The sequence below is a fragment of the Xenopus tropicalis genome, chromosome 8, assembly GCF_000004195.4.
Source record: "Xenopus tropicalis strain Nigerian chromosome 8, UCB_Xtro_10.0, whole genome shotgun sequence".
Lineage (NCBI taxonomy): Eukaryota > Metazoa > Chordata > Amphibia > Anura > Pipidae > Xenopus > Xenopus tropicalis.
Window position 1 is genome coordinate 124,322,297 of NC_030684.2, and position 20,803 is coordinate 124,343,099.

General features: G+C 38.6%; 1 protein-coding gene across 1 annotated transcript; it reads left to right on the forward strand.

Moving 5' to 3' along the window:
- The first annotated feature begins 10,883 nt into the window (after nucleotides 1–10,883).
- Nucleotides 10,884–20,525, forward strand: LOC100492031 (vomeronasal type-2 receptor 26). The gene is made up of 5 exons (XM_012968878.2): nucleotides 10,884–11,138; nucleotides 12,211–13,014; nucleotides 13,965–14,183; nucleotides 17,145–17,268; nucleotides 19,594–20,525. The coding sequence occupies exons 1-5, from the start codon at nucleotides 10,884–10,886 to the stop codon at nucleotides 20,523–20,525; spliced, it is 2,334 nt and encodes a 777-aa protein (XP_012824332.2).
- Nucleotides 20,526–20,803: the final 278 nt, after the last annotated feature.

Here is a 20,803-nt window from a genome sequence, read left to right on the forward strand (position 1 = left end):
TATCTTTTGGCCACTGTAACAGGTCATCAACTTTTAAATCACTTTGTTTAAGTAATAAGAGAATAATAATGTGCAATAGGCTCACTTGTGTCTAATTCACAACAGGAGGTGAGATGGACACACCAGTACCAAACACAACTATATAGAAGGGTTGAGGCATATAAGGGCTATTACATGTAACTACAAAGCCAGGTAAAAAAAAGCTTTGGCACCCAAGGAACCTCCAGGGACACAATACACCATTACCACTGGTAGAATTTGAGGTAGACACAGATCAAATGACAGAGAGAGGGTGATAAAAGACAATAATATGGTGTGATAGAAAGGTTTGTGAGTGATACTCAGCGCTATAGGTGTCTTCGTGCTTAATTGCTTTCAGCCTTCAATGTAGACATTAAGCGTGGTGCTCAAATCTCCTGCTGCTTCCTCCAAAGAAAATACCCCTCTTGGATCGGTATTAAAACATGTGCAGACCCAGTGTGTTGGAAGCGCATGAAAAATAAAAAATAAAAATACAAAACAGTGCAATATGTTTCAAAAGTTAATGAAACTGAAATCAAAGAGTTATGTGCACTTTGCTATTATTTGGAGTTATAGGCATAACTCTTTCATTTCAGTTTCATTAACTTTTGAAACATATTGCACTATTTTGTATTTTTATTTTTTATTTTTCATGCGCTTCCAACACACTGGGTCTGCACAATATGGTGTGATGATTAGCTCAAGCAGTGTGATGCTCTACATACCAAAATACTGAGTTCTGGACCTGTAAATCATGGTTTGTAGCCAGGGTCGGACTGGGCTGCACGTTAAATTACGTGTGCTTAGTGGAGGACATCCAGTGGGGGACCCTGCGGGGGGGTTAGGGGACACAGCTGGTGAGGGCACCTACAGGGCCCCTGGGGTGGGAACCCTGGAGGGCCCTGCATCCCCCAGTCCGACCCTGTTTGTAGCAGCAGCAGGCAACAGTTCAAGGACTGTTCTGATTGCCACTATGGAGCCAGCAATGAAATCCCCCCATAGAAAAGCTGGAGAGGTTTCAGAAGTTTTATGGGGTTTTTTTTACCTTGCTAGGTCAACTAAAAGTAATGTAATGGGTCAACCTTTGCTGGTGGACTTTCATATTTAAGAATATGTTAAAGAGGCATTTGTTGTAAAAAGTGGACATCTTAAATGTAAACTGATGAACCAAGGCACGGACTTTCATGGGGATGGCAAGGTACAGAGTACTGAAAGCCTGCTTTTAAGCAGTAAACACTTCTCCTGAAACCCCCAGTGCTACTGTCATGTGTAAATTCACTAGAAGTTTACCGTGGTCTATTGAAGGGGCCTCTTCTCCTATAAACATTTGCTCTGCTTCTCTGTCATGTACAAAATATAGTGCACAAGCATTTCTAGGCTGCATCTAAATCCCATAATTGGTGCAAAATCACCCTAGGTCCTAGCCCCAACACTTTCTCCTTGCCAGGCCCCAGATTGCCCTTACTAACTATCCTTTACACCTCATCTCTGAAGTACGCTAGTACAGGTATGGGATCCCTTATCCGGATACCCAATATCCAGACAGCTCTGAATTATGGGAAGCCTGTCTCCCATAGACTGCATTTTGATCAAATAATTCAGAATTTTAAAACTGATTTCCTTTTTCTCTGCAGTAATAAAACAGTACCTTGTAATTGATCCCAACTAAGATATAATTACCCCTTATTGGGGGCAGAACAGTCCTATTGGGTTTATTTCATGGTTAAATGATTCCCTTTTCTCTGTAATAATAAAACAGTACCTGTACTTGATCCCAACTAAGATATAATTACCCCTTATTGGGGGCAGAACAGCCCTATTGGGTTTATTTCATGGTTAAATGATTCCCTTTTCTCTGTAATAATAAAACAGTACCTGTACTTGATCCCAACTAAGATATAATTACCCCTTATTAGGGCAGAACAGCCCTATTGGGTTTATTTAATGGTTAAATGATTCCCTTTTCTCTGTAATAATAAAACAGTACCTGTACTTGATCCCAACTAAGATATAATTACCCCTTATTGGGGGCAGAACAGCCCTATTGGGTTTATTTAATGGTTAAATGATTCCCTTTTCTCTGTAATAATAAAACAGTACCTGTACTTGATCCCAACTAAGATATAATTACCCCTTATTGGGGGCAGAACAGCCCTATTGGGTTTATTTAATGGTTAAATGATTCCCTTTTCTCTGTAATAATAAAACAGTACCTGTACTTGATCCCAACTAAGATATAATTACCCCTTATTGGGGGCAGAACAGCCCTATTGGGTTTATTTAATGGTTAAATGATTCCCTTTTCTCTGTAATAATAAAACAGTACCTGTACTTGATCCCAACTAAGATATAATTACCCCTTATTGGGGGCAGAACAGCCCTATTGGGTTTATTTCATGGTTAAATGATTCCTTTTTCTCTGTAATAATAAAACAGTACCTGTACTTGATCCCAACTAAGATATAATTAATCCTTATTGGGGGCAGAACAGCCCTATTGGGTTTATTTAATGGTTAAATGATTCCCTTTTCTCTGTAATAATAAAACAGTACCTGTACTTGATCCCAACTAAGATATAATTAATCCTTATTGGGTGCAAAACAATCCTATTGGGTTTAATTAATGGTTTATTTTTTTTTAGTAGACTTAAGGTATGGAGATCCAAATTATGGAAAGACCCCTTATCCGGAATACCCTTGGTCCCGAGCATTCTGGATAACGGGTCCTATACCTTTACTAATCTCCTAACTAGAATAGTTCTTAAAGGGAACAGCCTCCTGGCTTTGCTATGTGGTCTTCTGTCCTGCCTGTTGATGTTCTTAGAGAAAGTTCCTGTCTCCTGCACTTCCTTTAAGGGAATTCCCCTAAAGACCAACAGTAAGGGTTGGTGCTGCCTGCTGGCTACACTAAATATTGCCTTATTTATTTAGAATTTAAAAAAAATTAAACACACAGACAGCAAAATACTAATTATACAAATAATAAGATACAAAATCAATTATCAAATACAATACAAAACAGTAAAAGTAATAATAAAAAAATGTAACTTCTATATATGTAACCCAAAAATGATTACAATCAGACCTTCCCAAGAATTGAATTCTTACTATATATTTTCTATGTATATAAACGTCTTACCATCATCTACTTTTCTATCTACATCTATCCAAAGGGAGAGGTACTTTAGGGCAGATAGTGCTACCTGGGAACAAAAGAACTCTGGGAAGGGACTTTGCCAGAGACTTAACTGGGCAAGGGCATTGCCACAAGGAGTGGAGTGTAGGACTGTGCCTGGGGAGAGACTGTGCCACAGTTTTGGCTAAAACCACACAGGTTTCCCAAAGCATGGTTTATTACTGTTACCATGTTATAGTAATTCTATTTTTCTAACTGCTATATAAAGTTTATCCTTGCTGCAAAACTGTGTGTGATTATTTCCTAGTGGAATCCCCTCTGAGGTGTGCTCCTCAGTGTCCACTAGGTGGAGGTACAGCGCTGTAAACCCCAGTTCCCAGTACCCTCTTATGCACGGGGGAACTCAATCTTCTGTAGTGAGCAAGTAAATACAGCCCAAAGAAGTGAGTGTAACACAATTTCTGCAAAGTGTGCCGAGAAAGGGTTACAATTGGATGCAATGTTTCTTGACTATCTGTTCTCAGGTATTTATTATCTGTTGAATGCATTTTTAGAAGCAGAAGAACAACAAAGAAAATGGATCTTAGCAGCTTTGTTTCCTGACTATTCTTTGTCTCAAAAGATAATTTAAGATGGCTATTGGCATTTAAAAATATGTATTAACAGTTATATTATAAATCTTCTCTATGGATGCTTTGGTAAGTCCCCGGTACTTAAATTTAATCTTTGAAACTTTTGTTTTAAAGTTTTGTTTTCCCCATAATTCCAGTTGAATCTGATGCAATCAATTAAAATTATCAAAATTGCTCTGTGACAGGAATCAGATGGGGGATGCGGGTGATTGTTTGGGCGCAAGTATACAGTGTCTGTTGACAAATGTGCCTGTGAAAACCTTGACGCTCCCCTTCAACATGGCAGTAGCTCCAGGTTCCCAGGCCTCAATAGGTGCACTTGTACAAACTTGGAAACAGGAGGAGGAATGGATACCGCAACACCAATCACAACTATATGGAAGTGCATGGAGCAGCATTGGATACAATGGCGATTCATGCAAAGTCTGTGCGAATAAATGAGCCCTGTAGGTTTCTAAATGAATTATTTTTTCTCTGTAGTAATAAAATGTGTGTTCTTCTATATGTTATTCATTACAAAGTATTTACCATATTTGTATTTATTACTTTTGTAAAGGTGTATATTGTAATGTACAATCTATTACAGTATATGGCTAAGCAATGGGAAAGACATTTCATGCCATGCTTAACAGAAAAAAAAAAAAATGCTCATTGGTTGAAAGTGGTTACAGGCTGGCTAATTTTGTTATAGAATGGCAATTGACAAAATGTTTATTTGTAGGTAATTACATGATTCCAGCCTTGTCCACAGTGTGCTGATTTCCTTAACAGAAAAAGCATAAGGTATAATTATCAAGAAAAAGGGATGGGATTGGAAGGGATAAAAGCAGGCTCCGTGTACAGTATATGCTTTAGCCACTTTCTATAACATTGCACGGCACCATCTGCTTGTGTTCTTCTTATAAATCCCTGGCCTTTACCTTTCTACAGTATTACTCAACATGGATTCATGAACATCTCTCTGTGCACAAAGGAACTGTATTTGCCAGGTGGTTAAACCTTGCTGGAAACTCTTAGCTCTAATGTTTATTCTACTCCTCCTTTTGTTTCCTTATAGAACAGGACAATACAACACATCAAGTCTGGGCCAACCATGTGCCTTGGTTGATTATGTTAAACCAATGGTGTATGCCGTTGACGGAGACATTATAATAGGAGGCATTCTACAAATCTTTTTATTTGATAATAGTTATGTAGAGCAGGAATTTATAGAAGATCCTAACCTTCTACTTTGTGTTCTGTAAGTAAGTATATATACTGTATATATATATGTTGATTTGGGACACATTTGCTACTTTCCTAAGGAACAACATTTCTACTTAGATTATTATTGATTCCGGCAAAGCAATCCACCTTCAGCTGTATGTGAAAAAGTTACAATGTGGAAATTATGGAACATTTTAAATAAAGATAAAAGTGATTTTATTTTTGCTGCTTATATGGGATTTATTATCCAGACTGCTTTGAGAACTTGAGGGTTTTTTTCAGATAAGGGTATTGTAACACCTATTTGGCTATAATATGGCCAACCCAGGCTAGTAGCGTGCTGTAGAGCATGTGTTACATGCGACCTTAATGCACAGGAGTGGGCCTCCGCTAAGTGGGAGGTACTATTGGAGCTGAGGGTGTTGTTGAACTACAACTAGCTGAAGTAGTGTGGTGCAATAGATAGAAATGGACGCCAGAGAATTCTTATGAATGAACTAGAAAAGGTTTTATTGTCCCAGACAATGGTATGCAGGGTTATCAATACTCACTCAGTAGATGGTATACAGTATACAGTTATACAATTGATGTAATTCGGATCAATAGCAGCAGTATGATGCTCCCCTGGATATCCCTTCTCATCAAGAGGTTGGGCAGGTAGAACAACAACAGTGTGATAGGTAGGAAAGCTCACCGGCATAGTCCCATGCACTTTTGGAGGTTAGGGCAAGGCATATTTGCTAACCTATTTCCCTAGCACTTCTGTGTCCCTAAACTAAGGCCAGTAATGCCTGTTAGGAAGACTACTCCTTTGCTATTATCCTTGATGGAGCAAATGGCTGCTCTTTCTGTATAATTCTGTCTGAACTCACCACTTCTAGAGGGTGCTATGAAATATGCTGCTATACTGTCTTCTCCTCATTCACGGGGCCCTGTCCCCGACTTAAGATGGTACAGGTAGCTTTTACTGAGACCGTGTGTCTCAGGCTCAATGACGTGAAGCCTTAGGACAACAGCAGCCAGAGAGGAAGACACTTCCTTGTGCAAGACACTATATAGTCTGCCAAGGGGAGTGGTCAAACTGGACTAAGCCTGTAAGGGATAGCTTAATACACTGTAACCAGAGTATAGAGGGGTCTACCCAATAACAGTACAGATAAGAAAAAGTAGGGAAGTAAAGCCATAGGGAGCTTAACCCTATGGGTCCCTACAGTATATTCAGTAATGTGCAGCACAATGCATTAAGGCTACCTAAAACCTAAACATTAAAAAAAATTACAATTTTTTTTTGCCATCTCTATGGATTCAGGTATCTTGTTTTTTTATTTATTTATGGCATTTTGGATAATTGTACCCGGCTGTTATTCCTAGACAGCTTGTATTGCAGGTTTTTATACAAAGCCCTAGCTGAGCGACACAGTTAGTCTGCCAGGCAGATCAGTTATAGAATGAGCAGTCACAGCTATATTTTACATGCCATGCTGCAATGTATATTTTGCAGTGTGCAAAGTGCAATGTCAGTCGCAAACACCATGTTTTTATCCTGTGTTTAGATGTTTTTGCACAGCAGTGTAATAGTAGTGAAGAGGGGTTGCATTTAAACAAAATTGCTCCTAACATGTCAAAATGCACACAGCCGCCATTACAAGGCTGGTTAAAAACATTTCTACACTATGGGGCCGATTTACTAAAGGTTGTGGTTTTTACTTTATGACGATTAGTGATTTATTAAAAGAAAAATCCACACACAAAAACATTGGAACAACCTTTCTTTGCTTCCTGGTTTGGGAAGTTTTAGTGGTACTTTTTGTTTGTCAGCCAAATTCTTATGAAAATCATTTTTCATGTATGTCGTTTGGAAGAATTCTTTTTCATCCATGCTGTTTAAAAAAAGGCTGATTTAATAAATTACTTGCCACTCGTGATTTTAAAGAAAATGAGTTTTTTTCATAGTTTCTAAAAGCTGTAAAAGCACCAAATTGAGAATGCTGATAAATAGGCCTCTTGTTCTGTCTCAGCATCGGTTGTACCTGCCACAAGCCCAGTGTAGACCCAGTCAGGGTCTGACTGGGGGGTGCAGGGTCCACCGGGGCTCCCGCCCCAGGGGCACTGCAAGTGCCCCAGCCGTGTCCCATAACCCCCCAGGGACCCCCCTAACCCCCCCGCAGGGGCCCCCGCATGACGTCCTCCCTGAGCACGTATAAATTGAATGCGTTGGGGAGGAACAGTCAGTAGGGGGAGCGCCGGCACACCGGGATTTTTCCCGGTGTCCCGGCGGCCCAGTCCGACCCTGGACCCAGTCTGTGAGGATGAGTGCAGTAGGTTGAATGATCACTTTGACAGATAGCTTACTCAATGAATAAAGACTCCAGAGGTGTTTTCCAATGCTTCTTTATGCTTCAAGGTACTGTAGCAAGGGTATAAACATAGAGACTTTTCCACAGGTAAATTTCTAATGAAGATACACAGCTTACATACACTGCAGTCTTTTCATAACACACTCAACAAAAAGGGCAGTTACAGCAAGAAAATGGAGGGCGGGAGCAACTATCTAGCAAGAAACAGCAGGGGTGAACGAATGATACCAAATAACATTATAACAATAACATGTAATAACAACTGCTAGGCAGTAAGAAGCTGCGTGTCAGCACACCTCTATATAAGGGGATGTGTGTGAGTTTGTATTGTTTAGAGCAAAGTGTTATCCTTGTAAAACTGTATACTGTTATATACAATTTGTTATAGTACAGGTATGGGATCCCTTATCCGGAAACCCGTTATCCAGAAATCTCCGAATTACGGAAAGCATGTCTCCCATAGACTCCATTTTAATCAAATAATTCAGAATTGTAAAACTGATTATCTTTTTCTCTGTAGTAATAAAACAGTACCTTATAATTGATCCCAAATAAGATATAAATAATCCTTATTGGGTGCAAAACAATCCTATTGAGTTTAATTCATGTTTAATTGATTTTTTAGTAGACTTAAAGTGTGGAGATCCAAATTACGGAAAGACCCCTTATCCGCAATACCCTTCGTCCCAAGCATTCTGGATAATGGGTCCTATACCTGTATATGGCTAAGCAAGGTCATGAAAGTCTGGGCTATGCATAAACACATAATCGCGCTGAAGAAGACGCGCTATGGGGGAGATTTACAAAAACACAATTTTTTTCTCATTTTTATTTTAAGAAACCACAAATAAGCTCATTTTCACATCAGTCATTTATCAAAAGATCTGAGCTGAAAAAAGCACGAATGGAAAAAAAACCGCAGAAAAGTTGTGGAAAACACAAGTTTGTTGATATGTCGCACTATAACCACAATTTTTTGACAAAAGTCAGCGTCAAAACTCCCAAAAACCATAAAACAAAGAATGGCCTTTTGTGAAAGGGACATCTGCTATTGACTGCTACATGATCCCAACAGCTTTTAGCTTGCAAATTTTCGGATTCAAAATTGTCACAGTTTTGTATGATAAATCGCTTTTTTTCAGATACTTTTACCCCAAAAAGTTACAGTTTAGTATATGCCCCGTTATGTATTTTATGTGCAACACATACAGCAGCTACAGATGGGCCCCACCTTATTGCACCCCAATAACTGCTTTGTCTGTCTGTCAGAAAGTTTAATTTAGTTTTAATGAACATTCCACTACTTTATATTTCAGAAGTAGGTACTCGTACATGTCACATCCATTGCACATAGGGCACAGCATTGCACAGCATTGCGCAGCAAGAAGTGGGTTATTGCTAGGCATATTGATGTTTTCTGCGCATAAATGTAAATAAATATATTTAGTGCATAAAGGGGAAAGTCACAATAATTTATATGAAATCTTCAAATGCTATTTCCATGTATAAATACAGCCCAGTGATTTGGGAGAAGGTGTCCCTTTCTGAGGCGAAGATAATGGAACTGTCACTGTGCACAACTGTAATCTGAGTTCTGTTCCACTACTGGAACATGTATAAGATCGATTAATTCTGGAAAGCCTGGAGTCAGTCTGTACAGGGCAATAGCACTTTGTATATATATATATATATATATATATATATATTCCAAATATAGAGGAGAGCACCATAAAGCAGAATTCTGCTAAAATGCTATTTATTTCAGACCAAAAAACACAACATGTTTCGGGCAATGTGACGCCCTTGATAAAGGGCGTCACATTGCCCGCAACATGTTGTGTTTTTTGGTCTGAAATAAATAGCATTTTAGCAGAATTCTGCTTTATGGTGCTCTCCTCTATATTTGGATTGTATTGAATGGCTCAGCGGTGAGCCTTGCGAGGATTGATGCATCAAGCCTGATCTAAGGGCTGTGCGGTTGAATACCTATTTGTTGATATATATATATATATGGACAAAGAGCCACGCACACAAGGACTTAACGATAAAGTGAAAAAAATTTTATTCAAAAAAATCCAACGTTTCGAGTACTAACTGTACTCTTCCTCAGGGACAAGGAAGAGTACAGTTAGTACTCGAAACGTTGGATTTTTTTGAATAAAAATGTTTTCACTTTATCGTTAAGTCCTTGTGTGTGCGGCTCTCTGTCCATATATTGCCTCATTTTAGCCAGCACCCAGGGCATTTGAACTTTTATAGGGTGTGCTCCACTCTTCCTTGTATATATATATATATATATATATATATATATATATATATCTTATATATATATATCATTATTGTATTAGTTGTATTGCAAGTAATGTTAAAGGGCACCTATCTGTGAAAATTTGTTTACCCCACTGGAAGTATGGCTGAATAGAGCCCACACTCTGGATGGGGGAAACAGTACCATTTTGTGCAAAAAAAAAAATGCTCCTAATGTGAACTATGCCCCCAGAAACAGGAAGGAGCTCCCAGTGGAGGCAGCCATGTTGGGACACTAACATGCAAATGATACTTAGTGCCCCATTTTGCTCATGGAGCCAGATTTACAAAGATGGGATTCTCATTGGATGATTATTTTGCATATTAATGCGGCTGCTGGCTCTGGAGAGCATGTGCATGATGAGCAAACTGGGGCACTAAGTATCATTTGCATGTTAGTGTCACAACATGGCCGCCCCCACTGAGAGCTCCATCCTTTTGCTGGTGCCCGTTAGGAGTATTTTTTTCCCAGAATTGTATTGTTTCCTCTATACAATTTTACAGTGATAGGTGTCTTTTAATGTGTTTTATAATTTACTTACTATTTATTTACTAGAATACAAAGCATCTTGTTTTACATTAATCAGTACACCAGGTACAAGTAATCATTGTTCCTCACAGATTCTTGGGGTATCACTGCCCTGCTGGATTTGGGCCCTATTTTCTTGTCCTTCCTACAGGTTGCAGAACATTTTCCCTCCCATCCAGCTTGACAATAAGTGGCTGCTAGAACCTTAGTATATCACAAAGCACTGGCTAACTCAGGATTGATTCAGGCCAACTCCAAAAGATATAGGGGCAGATTTATCAAATCACGAGTTCGAATTCGGATTCGGATTCGGATTGAAAACGAAAATTTCTTAAGATCGCAAATATCACGAAAATGCTTATGAAAACAGCGTATTAGTCATGATAATATTGTATTGGCGATCCGAAAGTCACAAAATTTTCGTAGCGAACGATTGAAAACAGCGGCAAAACCATTACGATTTTTTCACGCTAAAAATACAAAAAAAATGCACAATCGTTCATACTTCGCATCTACTAATCATTAAGTCACTTCCATAGATATAAACAGTAATCAGTAAAGTTAAACAGTCTGTTCATAGTAATATTAATTTAAATGATTATAGAATGTAATTAGAAATAATTAATTATTATAACTGAGCAACAACGTTCATCCAACAGACCTACATTTCAGCATCTGACCCACCTCCTGGCCTTTATGTATGCTATAGAGGAGATCAACAACAGCACAGAGCTTTTACCCAACATTACTCTAGGATACCGTATCCATGATGCATGTACCAGTGAAGCAATGGCATTAACGAGCACTCTCAGCTTATTATCTGAGGAAGAAACTCCAGCTCTCAACTATATCTGTCAACCTGATCAGAAGTTGGTGGCATTTGTAGGACACTTGTTATCTTCTGTAACTTACAGCATTGCAGAAATCACTCAGCTGTATGGATACCCACAGGTACAGACAACTGGCACGGCCTTTCTGATTACATGTACAGTACAGAGGAATACCTTTGTTGGTGCAGTTATATGGCATGTCTCTACACAGGAAATGTTTATGCACTAACTTCCTTTTGGGGTCTCTAAATGCCAGATACAGTGGTAATCCTATGCACAATGGGCATCAAACTGTTCAGTGGACCCTTGGCTTTCATATTTAGGGTGTGTTTTCTTGGTACCTAATGTTATGTGGGAGATAAGGTTTCATCAAAACCAGGGCGAGCACTACGACTCTGTAGTTTGGAGTAGAAAGACATGGGTGCCCATTTAAATTCACCCAAATGTATACTTTCCAAAAATATATGGTTTTGGGCAGTCAAAGTATTTGTTTGTGTTTTTACCTCACAAAAAATGCAGTAAATATGTTGAATTTTCAGTAGCTTAAGAGATCTTCGGGGCAATTTTTATGCACTAACTACCTTCCCAGTTATATGGCATGCCTCTACACAGGCAATTTGTATGCACTAACTTCCTTATGGGGTCTCTAAATGCCAGATACATCGGTGATCCTATGCACAATGGGCATCAAACTGTTCAGTGGACCCTTGGCTTTCATATTTAGGGTGTGTTTTCTTGGTACCTAATGTTATGTGGGAGATAAGGTGCTTGAAAGTGGAAATCAGAAATCTCCATAAAACTATACATATCAGGTTTTGGCACATTTGGGAGACATGAAATTTTCTAATTCAGTTGAATTTTTGTCCATAAAATGAAATATGTTTCTGGTATAAATCCCTATATCATGAAAAATATCAATTTTAATAAATCTTGTTCCAGAAGTGGAAATACACAAAAACGCCAGATTTAGAAAGCTCAAGTTATCCTGAAAAACCGATAGTTTTCCTATCTTAACTAAACCACCCCTCCAGTAAATGTCTCTAAAATGACAGAACACATTTACAAAACATCTGGCACATGTAAATACATGTGTTTAGCTGAATTAATACATACTGTAGTTATTCAGATAGACATTACAATTATAACATTATAAATAGCATATAGCCTATGAATGAAAAATCTTTTTTTTTCAGATAAGTTACGGAGCTCTGGATCCCATGTTTAATGATCGTATTCACTTTCCATCTGTTTATCGTACAGTTCCCAATGAGTATTCCCAGTTTAGAGTTATCATCAAATTACTGAAGCACTTTGGCTGGACTTGGGTGGGAATTATTACATCAGATGATGACAGCAATCGCCAAGCCAGTGAGGAGCTGAGAAAGGAAATGGAGAAAAATGGAATCTGTGTGGATTTTTTAAAAGCTATATCGAGTTCTCCAGATTTACGGGAAAAAAGAGCTGTTGAAGCTGTTGAGACAATTAAAAATTCCTCTGTCAGAGTCATTATTTTATACTGCAGAGCAAGCTCTTTGTTTGTATTTCTAGGTTTCCAGACTTCCCACCAAATATCAGAAAGGGTTTTTATATGCTCAGTAGCCCTGAATATTGTAACGGAACTGGGATTTAACAAATTGTTGTATTCAATGAACGGATCATTTTTAATTTCCCTTCCAAAACAAGACATCCAAGGATTGAATAACTTTTTTTCTCACAGACTTATGACAGATATGAACAAAAATATATTTGTAAATAGGTTCTTGATGTTGAATATAGGATATTCATATGGACAAAGTGGTGGTGTTATAAATTCCTCACGTCTAAATTATGACATGATAAAGGAACATTTATTGCAAGAAGAGACCATTACCCACCGTATTAAACACACAATATACATGGCAGTGTATGCTTTAGCCCATGCCTTAGACAAAATGCAGTTATCTAGGGAATTTTTGGAGATGTCTTCTAAAGAGAAAATCAGCAAAATGAGACTAAAGGTTTGTATAAATGTGTTCACAGTACAAGTCACATAACTGATTTGGATACTGAACTTCTGTAAAGGTGAGAAAACCGTCCAGTAACCATCCAGCTAATGGCAAATACATTTCAATTTACATTTTAGTGATTGAATTGATGAACTAAGTAAGGATAGTGTGGAAGCACCACGATTGCCACACTGCAACAATCACACTGTGAGATTTTAAAATGACTTATTGTTTATCAGGGACTGTTCAGTTATTTCCCAAGCTGACCAATCCCAGTAAGGGGCACCACCTCAGGGATAGAAATACAACCCAGAAGTGACTGCACATGGGAAAAGAAAGTGGGTGGAGCAGTTACTAGAAGTAAGAGACTTGGAGGCACGGTTGGCTTTGGTCCCAGGCACACAAAGGCTTATGGAAGTCTGACAAGTGCCAGTGGCTGTTATTAAGGTAAGGCCTGTTCCCTAACCCTGGGATATTGCCACATATTACTATACCCGCCACAACTGGCCTAGTCTGTAGAGTAAGTGCCATACCCTGTGGGTTTATAATACTGCATCCTGTATATGGACTGGATTATCTGTCTGTGTATAAAACTGCTGCTTGTGCTGCCCCTGCCCCCGGGAACTGTATTTGCAGGTTGACAATATTCTCTGCTTCTGTTAATATTAAAAACCCCAAGCCTGTTGGGATTAGTCTGTTGACCGGTCTCAGCGACTTCACTGTCCAGGTGTGACATGTAAAATCACTGGGGGTTCCAATTCCAATCATAAAGGTTCATTTATAATAACTTCTTCTAACAGGACATCCAGTTAACAGTTATCCCCACCATTCATTATAAACCAGCATTACTCACCTTTAGAAAAATGACAATTTTATTTTGACCATAGTGAAAACATGTCTAGAGGGACGTTAAAACTTACTATAAAACCAGTCCTTAATTATAACATTTTATTTAATTGTAGCTAAACTATTACCTTAAAAATATTCACCTAAAAATGGCATCTGGAGAGGAATTTTTTTTCACCGAAGATGGAAATATTCCAGGAAAGTTTGATATTCTGAACTGGGTTATTGATAAAAATGGAGCAGTTAATAGAATCCATGTGGGGAGATTCTTACCAAATACTGATCAGCTGATCATTAATGAGACTGCCATTGCCTGGGGCCCTTATTTTGGAAAGGTAGGAACTTAAATGTAGATCTAACAGAAATCTAATGCATCTGTCATCATAGAACAGTACAGTTTTGGAGCATGGACTGATATTGAATTATTATTTATCCTACATTTATGTTTACAAAAAATTATATTATCTTTTGCTACTAGAAGACAGGAGAGACTTAAAGAGGGATACTGTCATGATTTTTATGGGGTACGTTTTATTTCTAAATTACACTGTTCACATAGTAAATAATTTACTCTACCACTTATAATGTTAATCTTGAACCAACAAATGTATTTTTTTTAAAGTTGTGTCTGAGCTTTCAGAAGGAGCCAGCGCTACACATTACAACTGCTTTCAAGTAACTTATTGTTTCTCCTACTCCCATGTAACTGGAGGAGTCCCAAGCCGGACTTGGATTTCTTACTATTGAGTGCTATTCTGATACCTACTGGGAGCTGCTATCTTGCTCCCTTCCCATTGTTCTGCTGATCGGCTGATGGGAGGAGCGGATATCACTCTAACTTGCAGCGCAGCAGTAAAGTGTCACTGAGTCTGAGCTTTCAGCCAGCGCTACACATTAGAACTGCTTTCAGGTAACCTATTGTTTCTCCTACTCCCATGTAACTGGAGGAGTCCCAAGCTGGACTTGAATTTCTTACTATTGAGTGCTATTCTGATACCTACTGGGAGCTGCTATCTTGCTCCCTTCCCATTCTGATCGGCTGCTGAGAGGGGGGTATCACTCCAACTTGCAGTGCAGCAGTAAAGTGTGATTAAAGTTTATCAGAGCACAGGTCACATGGCTGTGGCACCCTGGGAAATGAAGAATATGTCTATCCCCATGCAAAATTTCAAAATTAAATATAAAAAAAATCTGTTTGTGTTTTTTGAAAAACAGATTTCAATGAAGGATTCTGCTGGAGAAGCTCTAAAAACTCTATTATTTTTCCATGACAGTATTCCTTTAAGTAATATATTAAAATCAAAAGACTTGAAACACTTTCCAGTTTAAAGGTGGCCATACACGCACCGATAATATCGTACGAAACCTCGTTTCGTACGATATTCGGTGCGTGTATGGTATGTCGGCGAGTCGACCGATATCGCAGGAAGCTGCTGATATCGGCCGACTCGCTGATCGGACCAGTTTGAAAATTTTAATCGGGCGCCATAGAAGGCTGAATCGGCAGAATCGGCAGAATCGGCAGAAGGAGGTAGAAATCCTATTGTTTCTACCTCCTTACCTGTCGATTCAGCCCTGAATGGTGTGTGGCCGATGGTCGCACGAAACATCGTCAGATCGCCACGTGTATGGCCAGCTTAATGCATAAATAAATTAGTAAGCATAGACGCATCATTACTGTGTGCACCCCTAGTATCGAAACCAGTGTATAGCAAAGCCAAAGGGTGTTGCGAGCAAGAGTGCTCTTATTAAAATCTTTCAAAACGAGGCAGAGCCCACACAATAGTGTCATATTCACGGGTATATCAGTCCCAACTGACAGGCAAAATTAAAGGCAGGTCTAGAGAAAAGAGAACACACCACTGATTACTTTTATATTAGCAGACTAGGGGGGCCCAAGCAAGGGCCAGCATTTAGTGAAGTCCCCAACAGTGTCTGTGATTGGCATGCTATTCCATGTTGTAGCAAGGACAGAAGTATAAAAGGCTAGGGGGGCTCAGGCAAGAGCCGATGACTAACAATCCCCATTGATAACTCATATATAGTCACTGGTCAAATAATACTTTAGGGAATACAGGTATAAGAGATAGGGAGGCTTGAGCAAGAGCCAATATCAATTACCCAGCAGTGCCCCATATACGAGCAGCCTGGAACATTATTACATAAAGTCTGAAGGGTAAAACTAGATTCTCATAGAGTATAATTGTGTGGACAATAAAGTATAGATAGAGGGCCCTAGTAAATATTTTGGTACACCAGTATGTTATTGCAGTTTATAGTGTCCCAGGTCCAAAGGCTTAGGTCACTTGTTCCTCTGCATATCCAAGTAAATCTAAATAAAAACGGTGACACCAACGGGTCTAAACAAACTGCCAACGATTTAAGTATTTTTCTCTAAAATATTTTTTTTCTTTCCTTTTATAACTTTTTTTTATAACTAAAAAGTCCTTTTATTTGAACCTTTATTGTTCTCAATTTATTTATTTGGAAAAAAATAATAAAGCATTAAGGACAAGCTTGAAGAAGAGAAGAAGAAGACAAAATGCAAAACCTTCCCGTCAACAGGGGAAGAGTTATACTTAGTACCAATTAAAAAAAAAAGTTTTGTAAAGCAGCTAACAAAAAGGAGCAGCTTGGGAAGTGACCGGAGAGGGAAGCAACAGGAGGAGGAGACCTCAGATGATACCAGATGAGAGAGTTAGAGCTTCTTGACAGGGCAAGCAGGATGGGAAACAGAGGAGCAGCGAGTATAAAGACAGGATGGGACCAGAGAGGGAATGGCAGGGGCAGTGAGGGAAGGAAAGATACATGAGAGTGAGGAAGACTGGAGGAGCGTGTGAGTGTGCGTAAGTAATGAAGTCAGATGGTGGTGGGGACAAAGGAGGAGGGAGAGATGCAGGGAGAGAGCAGCAGGAGCAACTGCTGTCTGTAACTTATAAACTGCGTGTACTGACGTAGGAACGCACCATGTACAAGGATTTAATTAACATTTTGGTCCCATAGGGAAATGACCAAACTGTTGATTATATATATATATATAGTATATATCGAAATTGACATCATAATGGATATTCATCTCTCTAGGGGCCTAAAGGGGAGAAATGGGTTAACTTCCCCAGCTGACGGTGGTAGCTGATGTTAGAGCTGCTGTCTGTAAAAGGGATGTGGCCCCACACCTATGGGCTCTCTTGTGTGTCTGGATGAGAGACACAAGTCTGGATACTGGGGCCTGAGAGAGTGCCAAGGTATTAGCAGAGTAAAAATGAACCCTAAACTGTTTGCTTTTAATGTTTAAGACCCCCACATCAGTGTGCATGGAACCGTGTTCTTCTGGTCATCGAAGAGCTCATCAGAATGGGAGGCCACCATGCTGCTTTGACTGTATTCCCTGCTCTGAAGGGGAAATTTCAAATTATACAGGTGAGTACAAATAAACAGGCTGCTCAAAGTGTATGGACTGTTAATAAAATCTTCTGTCCCCTGTAGTAATAATAAACATTCTTTCTTGATACTATTAAGGAACTTGGGCAAATGTGATGATTTGCCTTTTGGGAGCAAATCACGTATTTTATTGGGTTTTCCTTTTTAACAATATACAGATTACATGCATTAGGTGTCTGTTAAAAGGGCACAGAAAGGTACAGTGGTTAGTAACAGAGATGGGGAAATGGGGATCATGGGGAAAAAGCATTAAATAGAATACCAGCACAGTTTGTATGATATCCTAAAATTTGTTCCATAATGGCAGAATAGGGAAAAGTAACCCTATTAGCAAAACAAGTCCTGTAGGTGCTGAATATGACCACCATATCTAATATAGTCCCTCACACTAACTGACGTTTGTTCATAAAGGGACCAGTAATTTTTAGGTAACAAACACCAAAACTTAACATCATTGCACAGAGACTCACTAACTCAATTCTATACAAAGCAAGATGTGCCATAACAGGCAGATAGAAAAAGACAGAACTGCCTTTAGAACAAACATTTTTAAAAATAGATCTAATATGAGGAGAATACACTTTGTACTAGGTCTGTGGGTTGATACAGCAGACAGTTTTCATAAAATGTGGAACACGCTGGACATCTCTCATATTAACGTGAGATAGGAGAAAATAAACTAACCCACTGATATAAGAAAGTATAGGGGTGATTATTTGAATTAAGAAACAAGACACAGAAATGAAACCCACAAACAACAAGATACAGGTATCGGACCCCTTATCCGGAAACCCATTATCCAGAAAGTTTTGAACTATGGAAAGGCCATCTCCCATAAATTCACATTTTTAAAAATGATTCCCTTTTCTCTGTAATAATAAAACAGTACCTGTACTTGATCCCAACTAAGATATAATTACCCCTTATTGGGGGCAGAACAGTCCTATTGGGTTTATTTCATGGATAAATGATTCCCTTTTCTCTGTAATAATAAAACAGTACCTGTACTTGATCCCAACTAAGATATAATTACCCCTTATTGGGGGCAGAACAGCCCTATTGGGTTTATTTCATGGTTAAATGATTCCCTTTTCTCTGTAATAATAAAACAGTACCTGTACTTGATCCCAACTAAGATATAATTACCCCTTATTGGGGGCAGAACAGCCCTATTGGGTTTATTTCATGGTTAAATGATTCCCTTTTCTCTGTAATAATAAAACAGTACCTGTACTTGATCCCAACTAAGATATAATTACCCCTTATTGGGGGCAGAACAGCCCTATTGGGTTTATTTCATGGTTAAATGATTCCCTTTTCTCTGTAATAATAAAACAGTACCTGCACTTGATCCCAACTAAGATATAATTACCCCTTATTGGGGGCAGAACAGCCCTATTGGGTTTATTTAATGGTTAAATGATTCCCTTTTCTCTGTAATAATAAAACAGTACCTGTACTTGATCCCAACTAAGATATAATTACCCCTTATTGGGGCAGAACAGCCCTATTGGGTTTATTTAATGGTTAAATGATTCCCTTTTCTCTGTAATAATAAAACAGTACCTGTACTTGATCCCAACTAAGATATAATAACCCCTTATTGGGGGCAGAACAGTCCTATTGGGTTTAATTACTGTTTAAATAATTTTATTATTACAAGATCCAAATTACGGAAATTATCCGGAAAACCCCAGGTCCCAAGCATTCTGGATAACGGGTGCCATACCTGTACTAATTATAAAATACCAGCATATTTACCCCAAAACAATGCTATACTTTTTCTCTATTTAAACCCCCAAAAATATATAAAATCTCCTGTTTTCAAGGTTAACTATTAATGGGTATAATGAATTGTCTGCGTGTATATTTGTCACCAAATTTACACAAGAAGTTTCAATACACTTTGAGCGAGTGCCTGTAAATATTTATGAAATGTTAGAACAGTTATGGAACATAGAAGCTTAATAAAATAGGGTTGTACCCTGGGTCTTGCAGATAAGAATGTGATGATTCTTACGCCACCAGGTATTATTAAGGGTAAAGACACATGGAGCTACAAGTAGCAGCTACTTTTTCACAGCTACTAAATGAAATAAAATACCTGCCATAGACAATACTGAGATTTGCCTCTGCTAAAACACATATAGAAACAATTATCAGTAAATGATCAGAATTGTCTATTTTAGTAGCCATGACAAGGAGCTGCTATTAGTACAGTAGCTCGGTGTGTCTTCACCCTAAATCTTCAGTAGAAGAATTGCTTTGTAAAATGGAATGACTGACTATTGCTTTCATTCTTAGATGTGGAAAGATGTGAAGGATGTGCTGAAGACCAATGGCCAAATCCAGCTAAGGATCAGTGCATTAAGAGAGTCATTGACTTCCTGTCCTATGGAGATCTCTTAGGATATATACTGTCTGGATGTGCTTCAGTCTTTATTGTTTTGACGGCTGCAGTGTTTTTGGTCTTTATAAAACACAGAAGGACTCCTATAGTTCGTGCCAATAATCAGAACATCAGCTACATCCTACTTATGGCTCTTCTGATGTCCTTCCTTTGCTCTTTCATCTTTATTGGACAACCTACTGGGGTTACCTGCATGCTGAGACAGACCACGTTTGTGTTTGTCTTCTCTGTTGCTATTTCTTCCATTTTAGGAAAAACAATAATGGTTTTAATTGCTTTTAAAGCCACAAAAATAGAAAAGATATTTAGAATGTTGGGAGGAATTAACATTTCGGTGGGAGTGGTTTTTATTTGCTCATTTGGGGAATTTGTATTATGTGTAATTTGGCTAATATTAAATCCACCACATGTAGAATCTGATAATAAAACAGTACCAGGTAGAACAATTCTACAATGTAATGAAGGTTCAATCATAAGTTTCTATCTGGCAGTTTCATACATTGGTGTATTATCCCTTATTAGCTTTGCTGTCGCTTTCATTGCTCGCAAGTTACCAGACCGTTTCAATGAGGCGCAGCACATCACCTTCAGCATGCTGGTGTTCTGCAGTGTCTGGGCCTCCTTCATCCCAACATACCTGAGCACCAAAGGCAAACACATGGTTGCAGTGGAGATATTTGCCATCCAGGCCTCTGCAGCAGGACTGTTAATGTGTATATTTACTCCAAAATGCTACATTATTTTGCTAAAACCAGAGCTCAATGTTAAAGGAAAGCCTACTGCTAAAATACAGTCACACATGGAAAATCACACACCACATTGTTAATTGTGTGTTATCTAAATATTTGGAATAAAAATTCATCTCAAATGTGTATTTCTCTGATTAGCCCTGAATTATAGGCAGGGACAGTTGCTTCCTGAGATACCCTCTGTTATCCATTACTTTCCATAGGGCTGGCTGGATGCTATGGGTGGTGTAAGAATGCTAAAGGCAGACTGCCATTGATTGAATAAATCTATAGAAAATATTTGAATGTGGATTCCTAACCAAAAAATCATTTTATTGAAATTCAAAATGTCATCTAGATTATTGTCCCCAATGAA